Below are 19,692 nucleotides of genomic sequence, written 5' to 3'. Positions count from 1 at the left end.
CAGCCAGATACGTCATCCTGTCGAAGGGGTCCAAAATCAATTAGTCTTGTCTGGAAAATAGTATTGCTGAAATAATGGACGTACAGTAGAACCCCGATTATCCGTCATCCTATTAACCGATTGGCAGATTATCTGACTGTCTATTTCTCGCTCTTTTTTTTTTTCTTCAGAAATAAATAACTTATATGAAGTACTGTTTTGTACATCATATTAGTAGGTTCTACATATGTTTTGTTAGAGAGTGTTATTACACAGCAATGTCTACTGTTCGAATTGCCGTTCTATAATATAACTTGTATATAAAAGTCTTCCACTGGTGTTAATAGAAACCGTGTTGTGCTAAGTATCGAAAAATGGAAATAATTGAATGGTTTTGAGGAAGAGAAACTGTGGCTCATCTCGCATAGGAATACGAGATTGGAGTTACAACTGCGCGATTTAATAAAAAAAAACAAAGATAAGGTGTAAAAAGAATGTAAATCTACAACATAAGACCTTCTTTATTCCTATCTTTCTTGAGACAATCATTACAAAGGGCTTCCTTACCCCTTAAAAACTCGTTGTTGACAACCAGACTTAAATAATTATTGAACTTCTGATCCACTACCTAGCGAGTTAAATACAAGATCATGAAGGAAATTACAAAATCTTCCATGGTACGGATTATCCGATTTTTTCGATCAACCGTTCAGTCCATCCCCTTCATTACCACGGATAGTAGAGGTTCTACTGTACTTCAAATTCGTTATATTGTTAACTAAGCTATCAACTGTAGTTACCTTCATCTATGCAGTGATAAAGACTGTCTTCGGCGAGTTTCGACAGACATTCTCGGTCGAATTCTTCCCATGAACGCGTCCATTCATTCGAGAATGTCTTAAGACACAGTCGCTTGCACGTCGAACTCTCCGCCTTGGAGCAGCAGTGCAGTTTGGCTGAATCCATCCCCATTCGATCAATTCGCGACACCTCAACTGTTGTGGGTCCCGCAACTGGCTCTGATGTCTGGAGGAAACACTGCCATAATTTTTCCTACAAACAAGAGTAATAATTACATACCGGTATTAAACAGTATGGTCCACACCTGTGGAGTAACGGTTAGCGCGTCTGGCCGCGAAACCAGGTGGCCCGGGTACGAATCCCAGTTGGGACAAGTTACCTGGTTGAGGTTTTTTTCCGGGGTTTTCCCTCAACCTAATACAAGCAAATACTGTGTAACTTTCGGTGCTGGACCCCGTACTCATTTCACCAGCATTATCACCTTCATTTCGTTCAGACACTAAATAACCTTAGATGTTGATACAGCGTCGTAAAATAGCACAATAAAATAAAAGAAATAAAAATTAAACAGTATGTCCATTAGGTGGAGTGAATCTATACATGAAATTGTTTTTTATCTGTTTTCTAAATGTAATAGTTGCAGAAATCTGTATTTTCACTTAACTTAGTAATGTGAAAAAATATGAATTTTCTATATTTAATTTTTGAGGTGTCCCAAGAGCTTTGAAGTTTCTTAAAATTATAACTTTTTGCCTCTTTGTATATTTGTTCTATTATTTTCTTTTCATTACATAGCTAATGAATTACTGTAAAATCACATATTTAAACTTCATTTGGAAGACTCTAAATTGAGGTTGCAGTATACAGTATTTTTGAGGGAATTCAAAGGGACAAAATGTACAGCATTTTACATAAAATATGACAAAAAGTCCATTTCAGCCCTTTTTTTAGTTAGAATTATGGCCTATATATTATTATATATTATATTAATTAAATATTAATCTATAGAAAATATATCTTGCATTGTTCTTTATGATATCACCCCACAACTTTTCCCTGGTATTACATTTTGATTTCATAAACTTCATATTTTCACTCCACTCTAATGTCTATATCAAAGATAGGCAGTCATGCGCACTTATGTCGTGTAGCTACATGGAGTGAATATAATTCACTCGTGTGCACTGTTCTGAAGATTGCCTAATCTCTAGGCGCTCTTGACTTTGTCATGTTTCGCTGAAGTCAATGATAGACAAACATCGATTGTAGCATTAAAAAGTGAACTCAAGTACGTAATCAATCAATGTTGTAGTATTCATAAAACAATTTAAAAATGTGTAATAAATATGGGTCATAAAATGAATACATTTGAAGAAACAAGGGTCCACACCTGTGGAGTAACGGTTAGCGAGTCTGGCCGTGAAACCAGGTGGTCCGGGTTCGATTCCCGGTCGGGGAAAGTTATCTGGTTGAGGTTTTTTCCGGGGTTTTTCCTCAACCCTATACGAGCAAATGCTGGGTAACTTTCGGTGATGGACTACGGACTCACTTCACCGGCATTATCACCTTCATCTCACTCAGGTGCTAAATAACCTAAGCTGTTGATAAAGCGTCGTAAAATAACCTACTAAAAAAACAAGAGACAGAGAGAAACAAGGAGTGTGAAATTGGTATTCTAACAACAGCATATCTTTTAAATGTAAGCTCTTTGCTCGTTTCTCTTCGGGCATGTCATATTTAGTCCTACTTACTCTTTTGTTCACTGCATTGCAATAAGCAACAAGCAAAGAGATCACATTAGACGACATGCTGTTGTTACATACTAATTTCACAGTTCTTGTTTCTTCAAAGATATTAATTTTAGGACACATGCTTGTTAGGCTTCTCATTTTTATTTTTGGTTTTGTGAATATTACCTCCCCTCAAAATATTATAACCTTTTTTTCTTAATTCACATTAGAAGTAGTTACTTTTTATCTTCCGAGAATATTAAGAAGTACTGGGAAATTTAATGTAAAGCTTGTATTCTCTCCAGTGTTTAAACCAGGAAGAATGAATAATCGCCAGAAACTATGAAAATAACAAAAAAATAAAAATCCGATTATAATAATCAATATTCTAGCAAGTTTTTAACGGTGGTATTTTTCTTCCATTTTACAGTGTGAAACCTGTAATGAATTAAGGAGAAGAGAAAATCTATACCGCAATTCTTAATTACAATTAAAAATTCGAGCAAGGTTAGATTGTGCACTGTTTACACGAGGGTGCGTAGGTTTAATCTCAGCGTAAGCAACTACGCTATAGCATCATCCCTATCATGCTCCTCTAATGAGTCATTATTTATCCTTTCAATTAACACTCTAATATAAACTTTACTAATTGGCTGTGTGTGTGTTCTAGCTATAACACGGAAAGTTTGGAAGTGTATGCAATTCATCATCGGGGTTTACTTTGCAGCCACTTCGTTAATTAGGCCGCGGCTGCGTGCCTTGCAACGCATAATGGAATACGAACAAACCACCCTTGCAACTAGATAAACGACCATTAATCGCCTTTATTGAGAAGTTTCCGCTGGCTTCTTCTTTGTTAGCTGTTTTTCGCGTAATTTATACTCAAGTACACGAAGTTATTTTGCGAAACAGAAGCTAGTATCATACGTTAAAAGTATAAAATGGAGCACAAGAATAAATTAAGCTAACATCTTGCCTTAGAATAGAAAATCTTCAGTATTTATTTATTTTTTGAGGTATGAAAACAAATTAATTTTAAACAGAGAAAATAATTTTTTTTAGAAGATTAAAAGGAACTACAGTAGGGGAGGCAAGACCTGTCATGGGACCTTATCACGCACAGTGGTTATACCTATAACCAGTGGCTATGGAGGGGGAGGAATAAGGTTTTCATCTGAATTGAATTTTCGTATCGGTAGATTTGTCTAACATTAATCAAACCGAAACCAACTTTGTTTCCGATCTCCTATTCTTCCCCCCTCTCGCTAGCTCACATGCCAGGTCTCGCCTCTCGATTTGTACGGTACTTAATGAAAATTAATAGTAATATGCGTTACAAGAGCGGTATGTTGACGTTTTCATGTTCGAGGAAAAGACTGAAAAAGCGAAACGTAGTTGAGCTTTTTTAATTTCCGAGAACATGAAAACAAACATACCGCCGGTGTATCGTACATTATTTTGTGCGAAGATCTTTTATTACATACCTGAAAGAGGAATTTCTAATTAGTTGCAATGAAATCTCCATCTTGGTTTCTGTTCAGTGACGGCAACTTTGGAAAACAAATATATCTATCTTCAACATTGTTCCTATAAAATGTTTTCTGTGTTTACTATACTGCACCAGGCCGTGATATACGTCTGTCTTTTTTTTCCTCTAGTCTATGATGAGTCTGGAATCTTGTTGATTTTTTCACAGCTTCCTTAAAGTTACTTGCATTACAAATGCAGTATCTTTTGTGGTGTTGTAGAGTTTACTTAATTTTTGCAAATATTTAAAAACAATAATTAACAGTGAAATTTAGGTGAAATTGCAGTGGTAAGTTTCCAATTTATAATTATTACTATATTGAACGTCTTTAAAAAAATAATATGTTAAAAGCCTAAAGCAGTAAAATGAATATGACGCTTAAGCGGTAAGAATAGGGAAATTGTTATGTGTGTTACGTTGGGAATACTGAATGTGGTATTTCACACTTACCGCGTATTGGTTTTGTGCGGAAAGCAAGCAAATACGCACGATCTCGCACAAAAATATATACTTACTTTCCGGAAACTCTGTACTTTTTTAGAGTTAAACAAAGGGGAAAAGAACGATAAAAATACAAATGATGACGACGATGGTGATTACGAGCGATATTAATTTAAAAGTAACTGAGAGGAAAATGAAAATTTACAATGAAGACTGCTGGCCCTTGGAGCATATTTCGAAGACGACTCTACGTAGCGTAGAAAATATACTTACATGAAGCAGAGGCGGGCCGCACCCACCTTCCTGCAAGCTGTCCACGATCTCCTGTCCTGTGGTCTTGATGCGCAGGATTCGACGACAGGACTCTCGACACTGCGTCTTACTCGCCTTGTCGCAACAGTGCAGGACTGTAACACAAGCGCAACATTGTGAAACGTACTGCTACCTGTTTGTTAACTAATAACTACTATGGGCAGTGACACTGTTTTGTTATGCAGCGGAGTTTTCATTTGTCGCGTTGCCCGCGCAGCTAGTGTGTTTCCCGGCTGCTTCCACCAACGAACGCCGCGCCATGCAATGACAATTGCGGTTTAGTTTTCATCTGCGCTCGTGCGTGAAGGTTGAATTAGTCGTGTTGTGTTGCGTGTGTGTGTGTTCGGCGTTGTTGCAATGCGATTTTCATTACGTGAACGTGTGTATATGCTCACTACGTACATAAAATGCAGAAAATCTTGTGCGAAAACACGACAGAACTTCCATAACAAATTTTCGAATAATCTCGTGCCTAATGCCACTACAATAAGAAGGTTAGCCAAAAAATTCAAACAGACAGGTTCAGTAAATGATCGTAAAATACAAAGGAGGAGACATGTTCTTCCAGAAGAAAAATTAGACGAGATAGGACAGAGACTATACCTGGTAAGGTTTATCTTGTCTCAGTAGCAATAAAACCAAGTTCCTTCAAATGAGGCTGGAGATTATAGGAGGGTTGTAAATTTTCAGGATTCCTTTCAAAACCTTGTTATTGTACAAGGCTACCGGAACTCATTTTCTTGAAAGACAAGCTCAGTGACGGAACTACACAATACGAAGAGAGATATTTTGTTATTTTATTTTGTGCTACAGAATGTATCCACTAGTCCCTTCCGCCACTGGATGGATGGACGGCATCGCTCCACTCCCCTATCGCCATAACAATATAGACGAAGTAAGACATATCTCCTTTCTCTTTCTTTTCATAGTGAGACAAGATACATCACACAGACTTTAGAGCACATCCTGAAAAAATCTCTTAAGCGTTTGGCGCAGGAAACAGAAGTAAGTTACTAGTCTGCTTGTCAAGCAACAACATTACTTAAATTAAAGCCATACAGAATTTCGGTATTTCAAAAGTTAAATGAACAAGATCCCAATAGGAGGTTGCATTTTTGTAATTGGATTTTAGAGAAAGTAAATTCTGAGGAAATTGATTCGACATTAATTTATTTTTCTGATGAGGCCTATTTTCATTTAAATGGACACGTAACCTCACAAAATCATCGGTATTACAGTCAGGAGAAAACCAATTTTGTACTCGAAACACCTTTGTACGGTGAAACAATAGGCGCGTGGTGTGCAATGAACAGACACACAATTATTGGGCCTATTTTCACTCAGGGCACAACTACCAGCGAACGTCATGTGAATGAGATCCTTGAACTATTTTTAGATGAACTGACTTATGGAGAACGTTCCTCAGAATATTTTCAACAAGACTCCGCCATTGCTCATACTGCCGAAGAATCCATGAGAGAAATGCGTCGAATTTTCGGAAGGAGAATTATCAGTAAAGATTTGTGAGCTTCACAAAATCCAGATTTAACACCATACGATTTCTATCTATGAGAGGTACTTAAAAATAAGGTTTATGCCAAAAACTCGCATACAATAAATCGAGTCAATCAGTGAAGCAGAACTTCTTAAAGTACGGTAATTAACAATTTCATAAGAAGGTGTCAACAGTGTGTAGCAGTTGGTGGGGGACATTTTCAACATCTACCTTGAGCTGGATAAGTATAAATTCCAATACTAAACGTTTCAGTGCCAGCAGACCGGGTGGCCGCTTGGCCTCAGATAAGCTCCTAGCGGCGGGCGATGAGAAAATGAAAACCGCGCGGCTAAACAAAACAGAGTCGCTGTAGTATACTCGTACATCTGCTGCACATCTCCTGTTAAGAATTTACATCATTATTGTAATAAGACTCTGGACTTAGTTTTTTTTTAAGTACAGCAGCAGTGCTACAGTTTTAATAGAGAATTAGAAAAGAAATTTCGTGAATTATCAGCAGAAAATGGAAATACACCCTGAACCTTCGAGATGAGTTGGCAAAAACCAGAAAAGATATCAACCTAAGTATTAATTTATTATTATTATTATTATTATTATTATTATTATTATTATTGGGCGGCCGGGTATCTCAGTTGGTAGAGCAGCTGGTTACGGACTGTAAGGTCCGGGGTTCGATGCCAGGTGGTAACAGGATTATTTCTCGTTGCCAAACTTTCAGAATGGCCCCGAGGTTCACTCAGCCTCCTATAAAATTGAGTACCGAGTCTTTCCCGGGGGTAAACCGGGGGTAAAAGGCGGTCAGAGCGTGGTGCCGACCACACCACCTCATTCTAGTGCCGAGGTCATGAAAGCATGGGGCTCTACCTCCATGCCCCCCCCAAGTGCCTTCATGGCATGTTATGGGGATACCTTTACCTTTACCATTATTATTATTATTATTATTATTATTATTATTATTGTTGTTGTATTTATTAACATTCCATGGTATTCATACATTGCTTCACAGCTAGAATATTGAACAAGTCAAAAAACTTAATTTATAGTCCCAGTCTAGTTGAAATATATACAGAAGAGGTTTACAATATAGTCTCTTACACCACAAAGTTTTAGTATCAATTTCATGAAGCGTTGCTGAATGTCATGAATTCACCTATAGAATAGAGGGCGTGAGAAATTAGGTACTTCTTTAATTTGGCCCTAAATAATCTTATGTTTTGAGTTTCATTTTTTATATCGATAGGGAGGCTATTAAAAATTTTTACTGCCATATAACGCACTCCTTTCTGATAGCACGATAGACTTGCCGATGGAGTATGAAAGTCATTTTTGACGCGTATTTATGCTATTATTATTATTATTATTATTATTATTATTATTATTATTATTATTAGAGGACTGACTGTTACCCATAGCTAATTTCATTCCGTTTATTAGACACACACTTAAATCTTACAGCAAATTGTTTTTATTTATCTTAATTCCATTAATATAATTCCTATAGACGTTATACACTATCATAGGAATTTTTACAAATCCAGTCACTTTTTTTTTCCAAGATTATCCCCAACTGTAAAGTGAATGTCGGATAAGCCCATGGCGATTCTTCGTAACTCATCTCGCCAAAATACCATATTGCTATCACTAATTTCATTTATCGACGCTAGGTGGTAGCGCAGTTGATACAGCTTGGCTATATAACTGAACAAAAGGAATCAAGAACATGTTGACATCACTTACATTTGTGTGGATTGGTGGCCGGGGTCACTCTGGTGAAATTCTTCACGCACTGAAGCACTTTAGGGCTCTGCTCGCTGCACGACTCCACCACGGCGCTGCGGGCTTCGCGACTGGGTGTCAGCTGAGTCCTGAAGATGGCTCTGCATGCTTGATTGCACTGTGTCGTACGCGCGTTGCTACAACACTCCTCGCCGGTCTGAAACATTCACATTGAAGTCTTGGATGTTCAACAAATCCCGCTACTGCATATCTGTACCTAGACCTAGAAATTATAATCACTTATGAAAGTAAAATATGTACTTTTAAAATACATACTGATATTTCAGTTACGGAAATGCTTTCTATAAAAACAACGAATTTATTTGTTAAATTTGTTAAATAAACAGGAAGCGGTAAATGTAAATACAAAGCAGAGCTGGAAAATACGAGTATTTTAGTCAATATTTAGAATACATTAAATTAAAGTTTATATTTACAATAAATAGACGGAAAATGGAACTATGTAGGATGAATTTTATACATGAACATTTAATGAAGATATAGGCTACAGGGTGTTTAAAAAAGTATCGCATATTTTTACAGGAGGTAGCACAGATCGAAACTAGAAAAAAAGTTCCTATAAACATGTGTCCGAAAACAAATATGTATCTGTTGAGATATGGGCCATGCTATATTGTGGCTTATGATCGTCTTTCGTTTAAAAACACAAAACAATAGTCCATGTTTTGAGAATGGATAGCATCCCTCAACCAGGGTGTGAATTAAGATTTCTGATGAGGGGGGGACAGAATTCTATATAGAGAATACCATACATAAAATTATTATTATCCTCATTCGATACGGCTCAACGCTTGGCTGCATTGAGTTGCTTGTCCTGCATCTTGATCATAATAATAATTATATCTATGAACAGGCTTAAAATAAGATGTGTAATTCCTAAGTTTTTGATTGTTGTCAGCTGTCAGTGATGATAATACAACAATATTATTTTCTTTGCTTACTTTATACTGTAGTTTATAAAGTATATGTACTTGTATTAAAACAATTATATTTTGTGAGGAGGGATAGAAGTTATCCCTGGCAGGGATGTTAATATGAATTTATGAGAGGGGGATAACGTTCCAACAGGGGGGAAATCCCCTCCATCCTCCTGTTAATTTGCACCCTGTCCTCAGCAGAAGTAAACAGAGAATTTAGTAGTTTACAAAGGTCCAGGATACTACGGAATCTTATCATTTTACTTCTGTTAGTAAGTACGTGCAGTATTCGGCTGTCTTTCTGTTTATGCACGGCGGGACACCACTCCATTTTCTACGCCTCGTGCGGAGGTTTAATGGGCGATGGATTGGTTGAAGAGGTCTAATAGCATGGCCTCCCCGATCACCTGACCTAAATCCTTTGGATTTCTGGCTATGGGGACATTTAAAGATATTGGTGTATGTCACACCCATCGGCAACGTACCGACGTTACAGGAGCGTGTATCGAATGCATGTGAGCAAATCCGACAACCAGCAAGTGTGGTCGCAAGAGTTCGTGATTCACCGAGAAGAAGGGCTGAAGCATGTATAACAATGCGTGGTAACTACATAGAGCACCTTCTGTAGTGTCTCTATTCATTCAAAAAATATAATCCTTTGAAACCCCACCATGACACAGTGTATTATAATACAAACGTATATAAACGAAAACTATAGGCCTGAGTAATTTATATGGAGTTAACAAAACTAATTAATAATATTTTATCATTTGAAGTGCACTTAATAGCTCAACCGTAACTTTCTTAATAGAACATTATCCTCAGTACAGTTACCATAGCGGCCCAGTACTATCCGCCATATTGGTGTGCATATATAGAACACACCATATTGGATAATTGGCAAAGCAACATCTATAGGACGACTTGTATCTCTTCAAACAGTCGACAGTCTTGAAATGACTTTAAAGTGAAGTAAATAAAACTGCAACTTAACTATAATTTTAAGTTAGTAAAAGCTATATATTATTTCTACTTTATTTTTGTTTTATTCAGTATCCAATTGGAATTTTTTTATTTAAGTGCATTTTAATCGTGATGGAATTAGTGAATTATTCTTTTATAACGTGGGAGGAGTAATAGTAGGAGGAAGGAGAATAAAGTGTGTAAGATTTCCTGATGATATGGCATTATTAGCAGAAGAGGAGATGATACTACGGGATATGCTACTGGAGCTAAATGACAGCTGTGAGTAGTATGGAATGAAGATAAATGCCAACAAGACGAAGACCATGGTCATAGGAAGAAAAGTAAAGAAGATAAACTTGCGAAATCTAAATGAGGCAGTAAAGCAACTGGACAGCTTCAAATACTTGGGGTGTACTATAAGCAGTAACATGAGGTGCTGCCAAGACGTCAAAAGGAGAATAGCAATGACAAAGGAAGCTTTTAATAGAAAAAGAAGCATCTTCTGCAGACCTCTGGAGAAAGAACTAAGGAAGTGAAGTGCTTTGTGTGGAGTGTAGCATTGTATGGGGCAGAAACATGGACATTACGATAAAGCGAAGAGAAGCGAATAGAAGCATTTGAAATGTGGATATGGAGAAGGAAGGAACGTGTGAAATGGACAGACAGAGTAAGAAACGAAACTGTATTCGGAAGAGTGGATGAAGAAAGAATGATGCTGAAATCGATCAGAAAGAGGAAAAGGAATTGGCTGGGTCACTGGTTGAAAAGAAACTGGCTACTGAAGGGTGCACTGGAAGGAATGGTGAACGGGAGAAGAGTTCGGAGCAGAAGAAATCAGATGATAAACGACATTAAGATGTATGTCTCATATGCGGATACAAAGATGAAGGTAGAAAATAGAAAAGACTAGAGAATGATGGGTTTGCAGTGAAAGTGGGCAGAACACTATAAATGAGTGAATGTTATATTATATTTTTTTATGATTTCAACTCGTAAATACAGGACGGTACAAAACCAAAGTAAAAAATAACGAAATGTCTTGAGAATGTATAAATCTTTTACGAAAGACTCTGTTGCCATTTACATGTGATATTCATGCCTACTTCAGATATCGCGAACAAGAATATAGCAGAGCAGCAACTGATCACGGCGGTGTTGTAACCATAAGAAACGTCAGCTGTATCTGTGAGGAGAATGAATGGTTCTGTTGTGACATGCTCACGTTCCATGCAAGGTCAGGCCTCAAGGACCCTAAGGACGCCTGCCATTCATGTATACTGACCCGCAGACCATGCGTGGCAGAGAAGTTGCCAGGTAGTGGGCGATTCTTATCTTTCTTGCCAGATAAATTTTGTTTCCTACAAGCTTTAGGATAATGGACAAAGTAGGACGCCGTAAGAAATTTTGGCGACGTGAAGAAAAATCGAAGACTGATATTATAAACAATTAGTAACATTATGGCAATTATAGCTTTCGAAGAAGTTTGGCCCAAAATATGTTTCAGCCAAGACAAGAGAAGAAAACAGGTTGGGAATTTCGTAACTGACAATTTACTGACTATTAAAAAAGCCCGGCGCCGAAAGTCACCGAGCATTTGCTTTTAATGGGTCGAGGGAAAATCCCGGAAAACCTTTAACCAGGTAACTTGCCCCAACCAGGATTTGAACCAGGGCCCCCTCGTTTCACGATCAGGCATTCTAACCGTTATTTCACAGCGGTGAAAGCGCCGGAGTAGGCTTATTTCTGTTCGTCGTATAAATTTTTAGTTATAACCATTTCTTTTATTAGTGCTTCAAGCTGGACGAAGTGTAGGCCTACAGTACTAGCTATATTACTTATCTCGAAACAGTTATATATCATGCATTCTTTGAAACGCCTGAAAAATTTCCTTCCTACTAAACTCAAATTCTAGTACAGACCCTTGTAATGCCTCACTTTGACCATTGTGATGTCTTATATAGCGACCTAAGTGCTGAACTTGCTCAAAAACTTCAACGTGTACATAATGTCTGCGTCCGATTTATTTTCAATATCCGCCGACATGATCATATATCGGAATATTTTCTACGATTCTCCTGGCTCCGCTTGCAAGATCGACGTTTAGTACATTCTCTTTGCCTGCTATATCGAATTATACATGATTCCACATCCAACTACCTTGCCTCTCGGTTTACTCTCCTAGCTTCACATCATAATCGTAATACACGTTCACAGCACAATCTGTTGCTATCAATACCACGTCATCAGACATCTCTGTACTCAAGTTCTTTCTCAATAGCCATGGCCCGCTCATAGAATTCGCTGCCGCTGTAAATCAGGGGTAGTCTTAGTCCTCAGTTGTTTAAAATTAGGTTGTTTAGAAACATTTTAAATGCACAGAATTAGTTTTTTTAAGTATAATTTGTATTTATTATTATTATTATTATTATTATTATTATTATTTTACACAGTCATTACTTTATTTTTTCATTAACACTTATACCTAGGTAAATGTCATTGTCTCAATGTAACACGTGCTGTGCTGATCATACTAATTGTACTGTTCATTTAGTTGTGAGATTATATTCGTATGTATTAATTCTTTTTTTTTTTTAAGTTAATACTGTATACTACAATGTATTTTCCTGTTTGTGATTATGTATTCAGTCTCTTTTTTTATTATATACTTTTTTATTATTGTTATTTTAAAGTTAATACTGATTGTGTATATGTATTCAATCTCTCTTTTTTACTTAATTATGTTTATTATTATTTTTAAGTTAATATTTGTATACCGGTATGTATTTTTCTGTATGTGATTTGATCCTGGTTGAGTGGAAGAGAAGGCCTGATGGCCTTAACTCTGCCAGGGAAAATAAAACTATTATTATTATATACATTACATAACCAACGTTCGCTAGAAACACCCATATCAACCATTTTTTTCTCACACTGTCACCAAATGATCTGTCATTCTGACTGTGATATTGTTGGTCACTCAACACTGACAAGAATACGCGAAGCGATGCCGTCACGCCACTTATGCTCCTTAATGACACAGTTCTTAACCGCCGGGACAATAAGCAATTACCACACCTTGTGACACTATCGCATCTTTTTTACAAGTACCTTGCAGGTGATGACTCTAGTTATGACCGCAACTTTATGAAGAGCACGTACCATGAGTATAAATAAAGTCAATTCATAAGAGTAATAGTACAGGGTGAATCAAAAGTCTGGAACCATATAAATATCTTCCATATGCTTGATTTTCGATTACTATAGGTGTTACCGGATTTGTAAGACAAAATGCTCTACCAGTGACACATTCGAGTCCAAGTCTTTTTCAGTGGCAAAACTTACTACTGAAAATGTCTTTTTTAACCTCAATGTTTTAGTTTCTTTATAAATTGCACTACAAACTATCAATCACACCAATACTCGGAATATTTTTATTTACACATCTTTTTAATAGCTTCATTTTACGACGCTTTATCAACTGCTGTGGTTATCTAACGCCCGAGTGATATGAAGGTGATAATACCAGCGATATGAGTCCAGGGTTGAGTGTCGAGCATTTGCTCGTAATAGGTTGAGGAAAATTTCGAAGGAAACCTCAACCAGGATTTTAACCCTGGCCAGCTCGTTTCATGGTCAGACATGGTAACCGTTACTCCACAGCGGTGGACTTCCAGATCTTCTCAAACATATAAAGCTATATAATATTTCAATTAGGCCTATTTGAAACATAACAAATATTTATAGCTTTTGAAAGAAAATAGATACTACCATCATTTCTTTATTTCATTTTGCATCCTACGGAGGAAAAATATTGTCATGAGTCATAATATCTCGGACAGCCATAGCCAATTCACGCAGATCTTAAAATATCCAGGAATGTTTGAAATTTTAATGAAAGCTGGTACACAGTCTATTCAAACTGTATTTTAATTTATATTTCCATCAATTAAATGTCACATAAGGGTGATTCATGAGGATTTACTGTCCTTTACGGAGCTTATTACTGAAGACATTCTGAGCAAAAAATGTGATATAAACATGGGTCCTATTCTCAATATTCACAGAGTTACGTTTCGTTATTGGAACGCATTGCTGTGAACGCGTGATCTTGTTCAGCGTGCAGTCAGCAGCCAGCGCGAGCGCTACGGAAATCAAAGATAGCCGTATGCAGTTACGTAGAGCGACGAGTGCCATTCACAAGCGTGCGGCCAAGTGTAGGCTACTCAAGCGGACGGCGACATTTTTTAAAATGTGTTGTAAACTCTCCAAGACTGTAAATTAGGATGCAAAATTGAACTGCAAATAATTAAGTCGGTGGAAGTGGTGTGGTCTGTAATAATTGTTGTGATAAGTGCGTACGAATAATGTAATTTTCTAGTTAAAAATAGAAAAAGATGTCTGTACGAAGCAATTAAGGAGTTCATAGCACATTTTTAGCTTCATAATACCTGATGATACTTCTAAATGGTTCATTCTCTATTTTTATTTTACCTTCAAACTAAAGAACAAATGTACTTTACAAACAACTTTAAATTAGTGTAACTTTGAAAATATTGAGAATAGAACCTATGTTTATATGACATTTTTTTGCTCAAAATGTCTTCAGAAATAAGCTCCGTAAAAGACGGTAAATCCTAGTGAATCATCCTGTATAAATACTAAGAAGCTGGCATTTTTCTTAAAAGCCTTCCTCTCACATAGGATCCGTCTAGAGGAAAGAGAACTGACGTCTTTTGGAGCATAGTGAAAGCAGATACGCAGTTTAATAAGAATAGCGGTCTAGACTTTCATTTTGATGAGCGACGTTCAGTTCTCGTATGACTACATACAACTCCGTGAAAGCGTCAGGTATCGTAAAGAAAGCTTCGCCTGGTCTTGATTTACATATTACAGACGTTAACACTCACAGCTTTGCGTCTAGCAGCTTCAGTTCCTAACAAAATAAACTAATAATCCAGAAAGACTTTCGTCACATTCATTCTAGATATTCAAGTCTAGTGGTATAGAGGTGCCATACGGGATATGCAGTATTTCTATGCACTGCAGCCCAAAGAAACTTTCTGTGCACCCGAGATGGAATGAGTTGCGTTCCGATTGTGTTACCCGTCTAAGCCGGCCCCACCATCCTCCGCACTAAGCATTCTTCTACAGCCTTCAAATCCATGTACCTCTCGAGGTTATCTGCCGCTCCATAGATCTGTATGTGAATCGTCATATCCCCGTCAGGGATGGGGGTTCTGTGGGCTTCGGTACTTCTTTATACAAAACTCATGAGTCATCTAGAACTCTTCACCACTGCCATCTACCAATATATGGACAAATCACGAGGGGAACATCAATTGTGACGAATGGTGGATTCGGCGTAGCGCAACATAGAAAATGCTATTTTTTTTTCGAAACCGTGATGATAATGAAACCAGAATTGTGGAGATTGTAGAATGACGAGAGAAAAGCAGAAGAATCCCGGGAAAAATCTTCATAACCTTGGCTTTGTCCACCACAAATACAACTCAGCCATCGCCGGGATTTGAACTCGGGCCCGCAGTCTTCGTAAGCCATTGCCTTATCAACACTGGGCTACCAACACTGGGCTATATATTCAGGTCCAACAGTACGCTTACAAATTTTATGACCGTCTAGCTATGAAATTACTCAGATCTACAATGCAAAAAATGAGGTAATTATGTTATACGTAATGACAACGCAGATAAAATATAAAAATCATAATATGTTCGAAGTTATTGTCAATTTGAGCGCACTTATTTATAATTAAAGAAGTTGTGGTCAAGTAATAACAAGATTGTTGTGTTTATTTGACTATTATGATTTTACCTGTTTCGTGGTAAAATATGGTTCTCCAGAGAACAAGATGTCCATGTGTTTCTAAGATTGTGACGTTAATGATATTTCCGATTGATAGAATTGATTGTTCTGTATGGTTGTGAAACTTGGACTCTCACTTTGAGAGAGGAACAGAGATTAAGGTGTTTGAGAATAAGGTTCTTAGGGAAATATTTGGGACTAAGAAGGATGAAGTTACAGGAGAATGGAGAAAGTTACACAACACAGAACTGCACGCATTGCATTCTTCACCTGACATAATACGTTTTTGCTATTCAACTTTTTATGTCTTGTAATCGAGTTTACCTCAAGCAGTTTGCCTTAGAAATTGTATATATTCCCCTTATACTAGGTAACTGATTTTGATTATATGTAATTTTCTATTTTATTTTATATTCTCCTTATATTATATAACTGAACTTGAATATTTGCTATTTTTTATTATATTTTATGTAATCTCTAAACTATCTTATTTTGTGTTGTTTTATATTCTATTACATAATTACCTATTTCATGTACATTATTCAAACCTGGTTGAATGGAAGAGAAGACCTTATGGCCTTAACTCTGCCAGGCATGCTGCTGCTACTGCTATTATTAATTAGGAACATTAAATCCAGATGTTTTTGATGGGCAGGGCATGTAGCACACATAGGCGAATCCAGAAATGCATATACAGTAGAACCTCGATTATCCGTCACCCTATTAACCGATTGGTGGATTATCCGACTCTCTCTCTCTCTCTCTCTCTCTCTCTCGCTATTTTTTGCTGCAGAAAAATACTAAGTACTGTACAATATGTTAACACGCATTTTTTCTATGGAAGGTTATTACCAGCCTTTACCGTTACACAGTATGTAATAGGAATGATACCGTTACCGGCAGTAGAAACACTTTTGGAAGGAGGTTTTATCACAACTTGTAAAATAGTCACTATCAGCTTTGAAAGAAATGACCCCAAGAACTTTCGCACAACTGCAAACCTATGGCAAAACTGAAACTTAAAGGAATTGACGGAAGGGCACCACCAGGTATGCATCATTTAGTCATTCTGTGCAAAATGTCCAAAGAAAACATGTTGAGCTGTTTGGGAAAGGAAAAACTGTGGCTCATAGCGCATCAGAATACAAGATTGGCATTAGAAATATGCGCAATTTAATAGAATAAAACAAAGTAGTACGTATTATTGCATTTCACTGTTTTCGTTATAACCAACATTGTATACTGTGTAGTATGAAGACACCAATAGTTGCAGTATGGTAGGAATTTCAAATTATGAAACCAAGTATTATATGCTTAATTTATGAAAATGTTTTATGGTACGGATTATCCGAGTTTTTCGATTAATCGTTCAGTCCATCTCCTTCATTATCACGGATAATAGAGGTTCTACTGTAGTGTTTTCGTTGGGAGCCCGGAGGGAAAAAGACCAGAGAGAATAAGACCTTTGGGGAGGATAATATTAAAATGGATTTGAGGGAGGTGGGATATGATGATAAAGACTGGATTAATCTTGCTCAAGATAGGGACCGATGGGGGCTTATGTGAGGACGGCAATGACCCTCCGGGTTCCTTCCTAAGTAAGTAAGAATCGATTGTGTTCAAAAATGTTTCCAGTATAACACTTTCCACATGTTTTTTATCACCAAAATATATATGTGCATTATCTCTTTACTATTGCTTAAAATCATGTATAAAATCGCAAATTCATGTAATATTCTTGCAATCTCTCTACACCTTCGATTATAATTTCCAATTTTATTTAATTTTGTTTTAACTGAATGTAATTATTGCATAACTTATTTAGTATTGTTTACTGTCTATTAATTAGTAAGAAGGGGGACAAAACCAACTGTGCTTTTATCACCTTCTGCTGTCAAAAAATCTGAAAGTTAGAATTTATGAAACAGTTATATTACCGGTTGTTCTGTATGGTTGTGAAACTTGGACTCTCACTTTGAGAGAGGAACATAGGTTAAGGGTGTTTGAGAATAAGGTGCTTAGGAAAATATTAGGAGCTAAGAGGGATGAAGTTACAGGAGAATGGAGAAAGTTACACAACGCAGAACTGCACGCATTGTATTCTTCACCTGACATAATCAGGAACATTAAATCCAGACGTTTGCGATGGGCAGGGCATGTAGCACGTATGGGCGAATCCAGGAATGCATATAGAGTGTTAGTTGGGAGACCGGAGGGAAAAAGACCTTTTGGGAGGCCGAGACGTAGATGGGAGGATAATATTAAAATGGATTTGAGGGAGGTGGGATATGATGATAGGGACTGGATTAATCTTGCACAGGATAGGGACCGATGGCGGGCTTATGTGAGGGCGGCAATGAACCTTCGGGTTCCTTAAAAGCCATTTGTAAGTAAGTAAGTATTTATATTGTAACTATGACTCATGCCTACTACTACTTCTTTAAAATTGTGTATTATCTCTACATAATGTATTTCACATGTAACAAACTACAACCCTAATATACCAAAGGTAAAATTTGGATAACAATAATAATAAATATATATGACGCAATTACATGACTGTCACTCACCTCTTGTCGGTCGAGACACGTGAAGAACGCCAGTTCGTCACTCTGTCGACAACTCTGTGCCAAGTCCTGTCTGGTGGCCGCTGTCACGCATGCGTGCTGGCATCTTTCGGACTGTGGCAGAGGGCAACAGGCACGCCCTGACCAGCTCTCACCTTTACTGATCTCTGTAACACAGAACAATCGGAAATTGTAATTCACACTTAACACAGAGTTACCATGTGCTACTGAATATCTAAAGAGAGAGTCAAGTCCACAAAATCTGTTTGCACTTGGAATTGAAAAGACAAACGAAATTTTTTTTAGATAATCACGCTTTGTTTGATATGGCACTAGGATTCACGGTTGACACGACCCCGAGCCTTGCAGAAAATTAATACAAGGTATTAATACAAAGTAGTGCACTAATCGTAAGGAAAGAACAGACTTCTGACAGTTCCATACGTCTATTTTTCATCTCACTTCTACCCTTTTACCTCTTATACAGAGCTACGAGTCATCTAGAATCTTTCACCACTGTAATTTAGCAACAATCACTATGACGGACGATAATTTTAGGATTTAAAAAAATTACTTATATATATTTTTTTCTTTCAAAATTCAAAATGATGGCAGTTCACTGCGCAGTGATGAAGCGTTTCCCTCATAACTCATAAACTTGTTAAGTTTTTCATGTGCTCTCTCTTTCATTTTATTGCTGAAACTCATGTTTACAATATCATGTTCTTTCAAATACATTCCGTAATAAACATCTTTTTTTTATTTTTTGTTCGAACACAATACTAATACTTGACCATATTTTTAAATGAATTAATTTTTTCATTGATTAAAGTTCACGTTAACACTTTGTTTGTTAAAAACATAAAATTGCTTTCGTCACACGTCAAAAAGTGTTAAAATTAAAAAAAAAAAAAAAAAGCTATACCTTCGACAGACGGCCCGTTTCGACGTGATATCACGTCTTCATCAGTGTCTCTTGAACTACTGGTGATCTTGAATTCTGCGATGTGCATTTGTCGGTTGTAGGGGTGGGGGTGTGTTGTTCTTATGGTGGGGGCTGGTTGTTTGTGTGTTATGACGTATCATGACATCGAATAATGTGTGGGTATTGAACTGTAATTGTGTATTAAGTATATGTTGTGGGTATGTTATTGTATGTTTATATATTTCGTATTGTCCTAAGATGTTTAACTGTGAACTTTTTGGTGTGATGTGTAAAATTTCCATATCTGTTTCTATATTATTGTAGTCATGATTATTGTTGATAATGTGGTCTGCATAATTTGGTGTGATGTAGGGTTTGGTTATAGCTTTA

The 19,692-nt window shown here is 37.0% G+C and overlaps 1 protein-coding gene across 1 annotated transcript in view; it reads right to left on the bottom strand.

Annotated features, from left to right (window-relative positions):
• Positions 1–19,692, bottom strand: part of Reck (Reversion-inducing-cysteine-rich protein with kazal motifs) — a 675,928-nt gene that overhangs the window by 17,682 nt on the left and 638,554 nt on the right. The window contains exons 5-8 of the mRNA XM_069849335.1: positions 18,381–18,544; positions 8,045–8,240; positions 4,753–4,886; positions 780–1,032 (exon numbers count right to left, since the gene is read on the bottom strand). Coding sequence (XP_069705436.1) covers positions 780–1,032; positions 4,753–4,886; positions 8,045–8,240; positions 18,381–18,544 — 747 coding nt within the window. The remainder of the gene's footprint in view (positions 1–779; positions 1,033–4,752; positions 4,887–8,044; positions 8,241–18,380; positions 18,545–19,692) is intronic.

Source organism: Periplaneta americana, chromosome 16 (genome assembly GCF_040183065.1).
Source record: "Periplaneta americana isolate PAMFEO1 chromosome 16, P.americana_PAMFEO1_priV1, whole genome shotgun sequence".
NCBI lineage: Eukaryota > Metazoa > Arthropoda > Insecta > Blattodea > Blattidae > Periplaneta > Periplaneta americana.
Note: the sequence above shows the minus strand (reverse complement) of the source record. Positions and strands in the feature narration are given on the sequence as shown.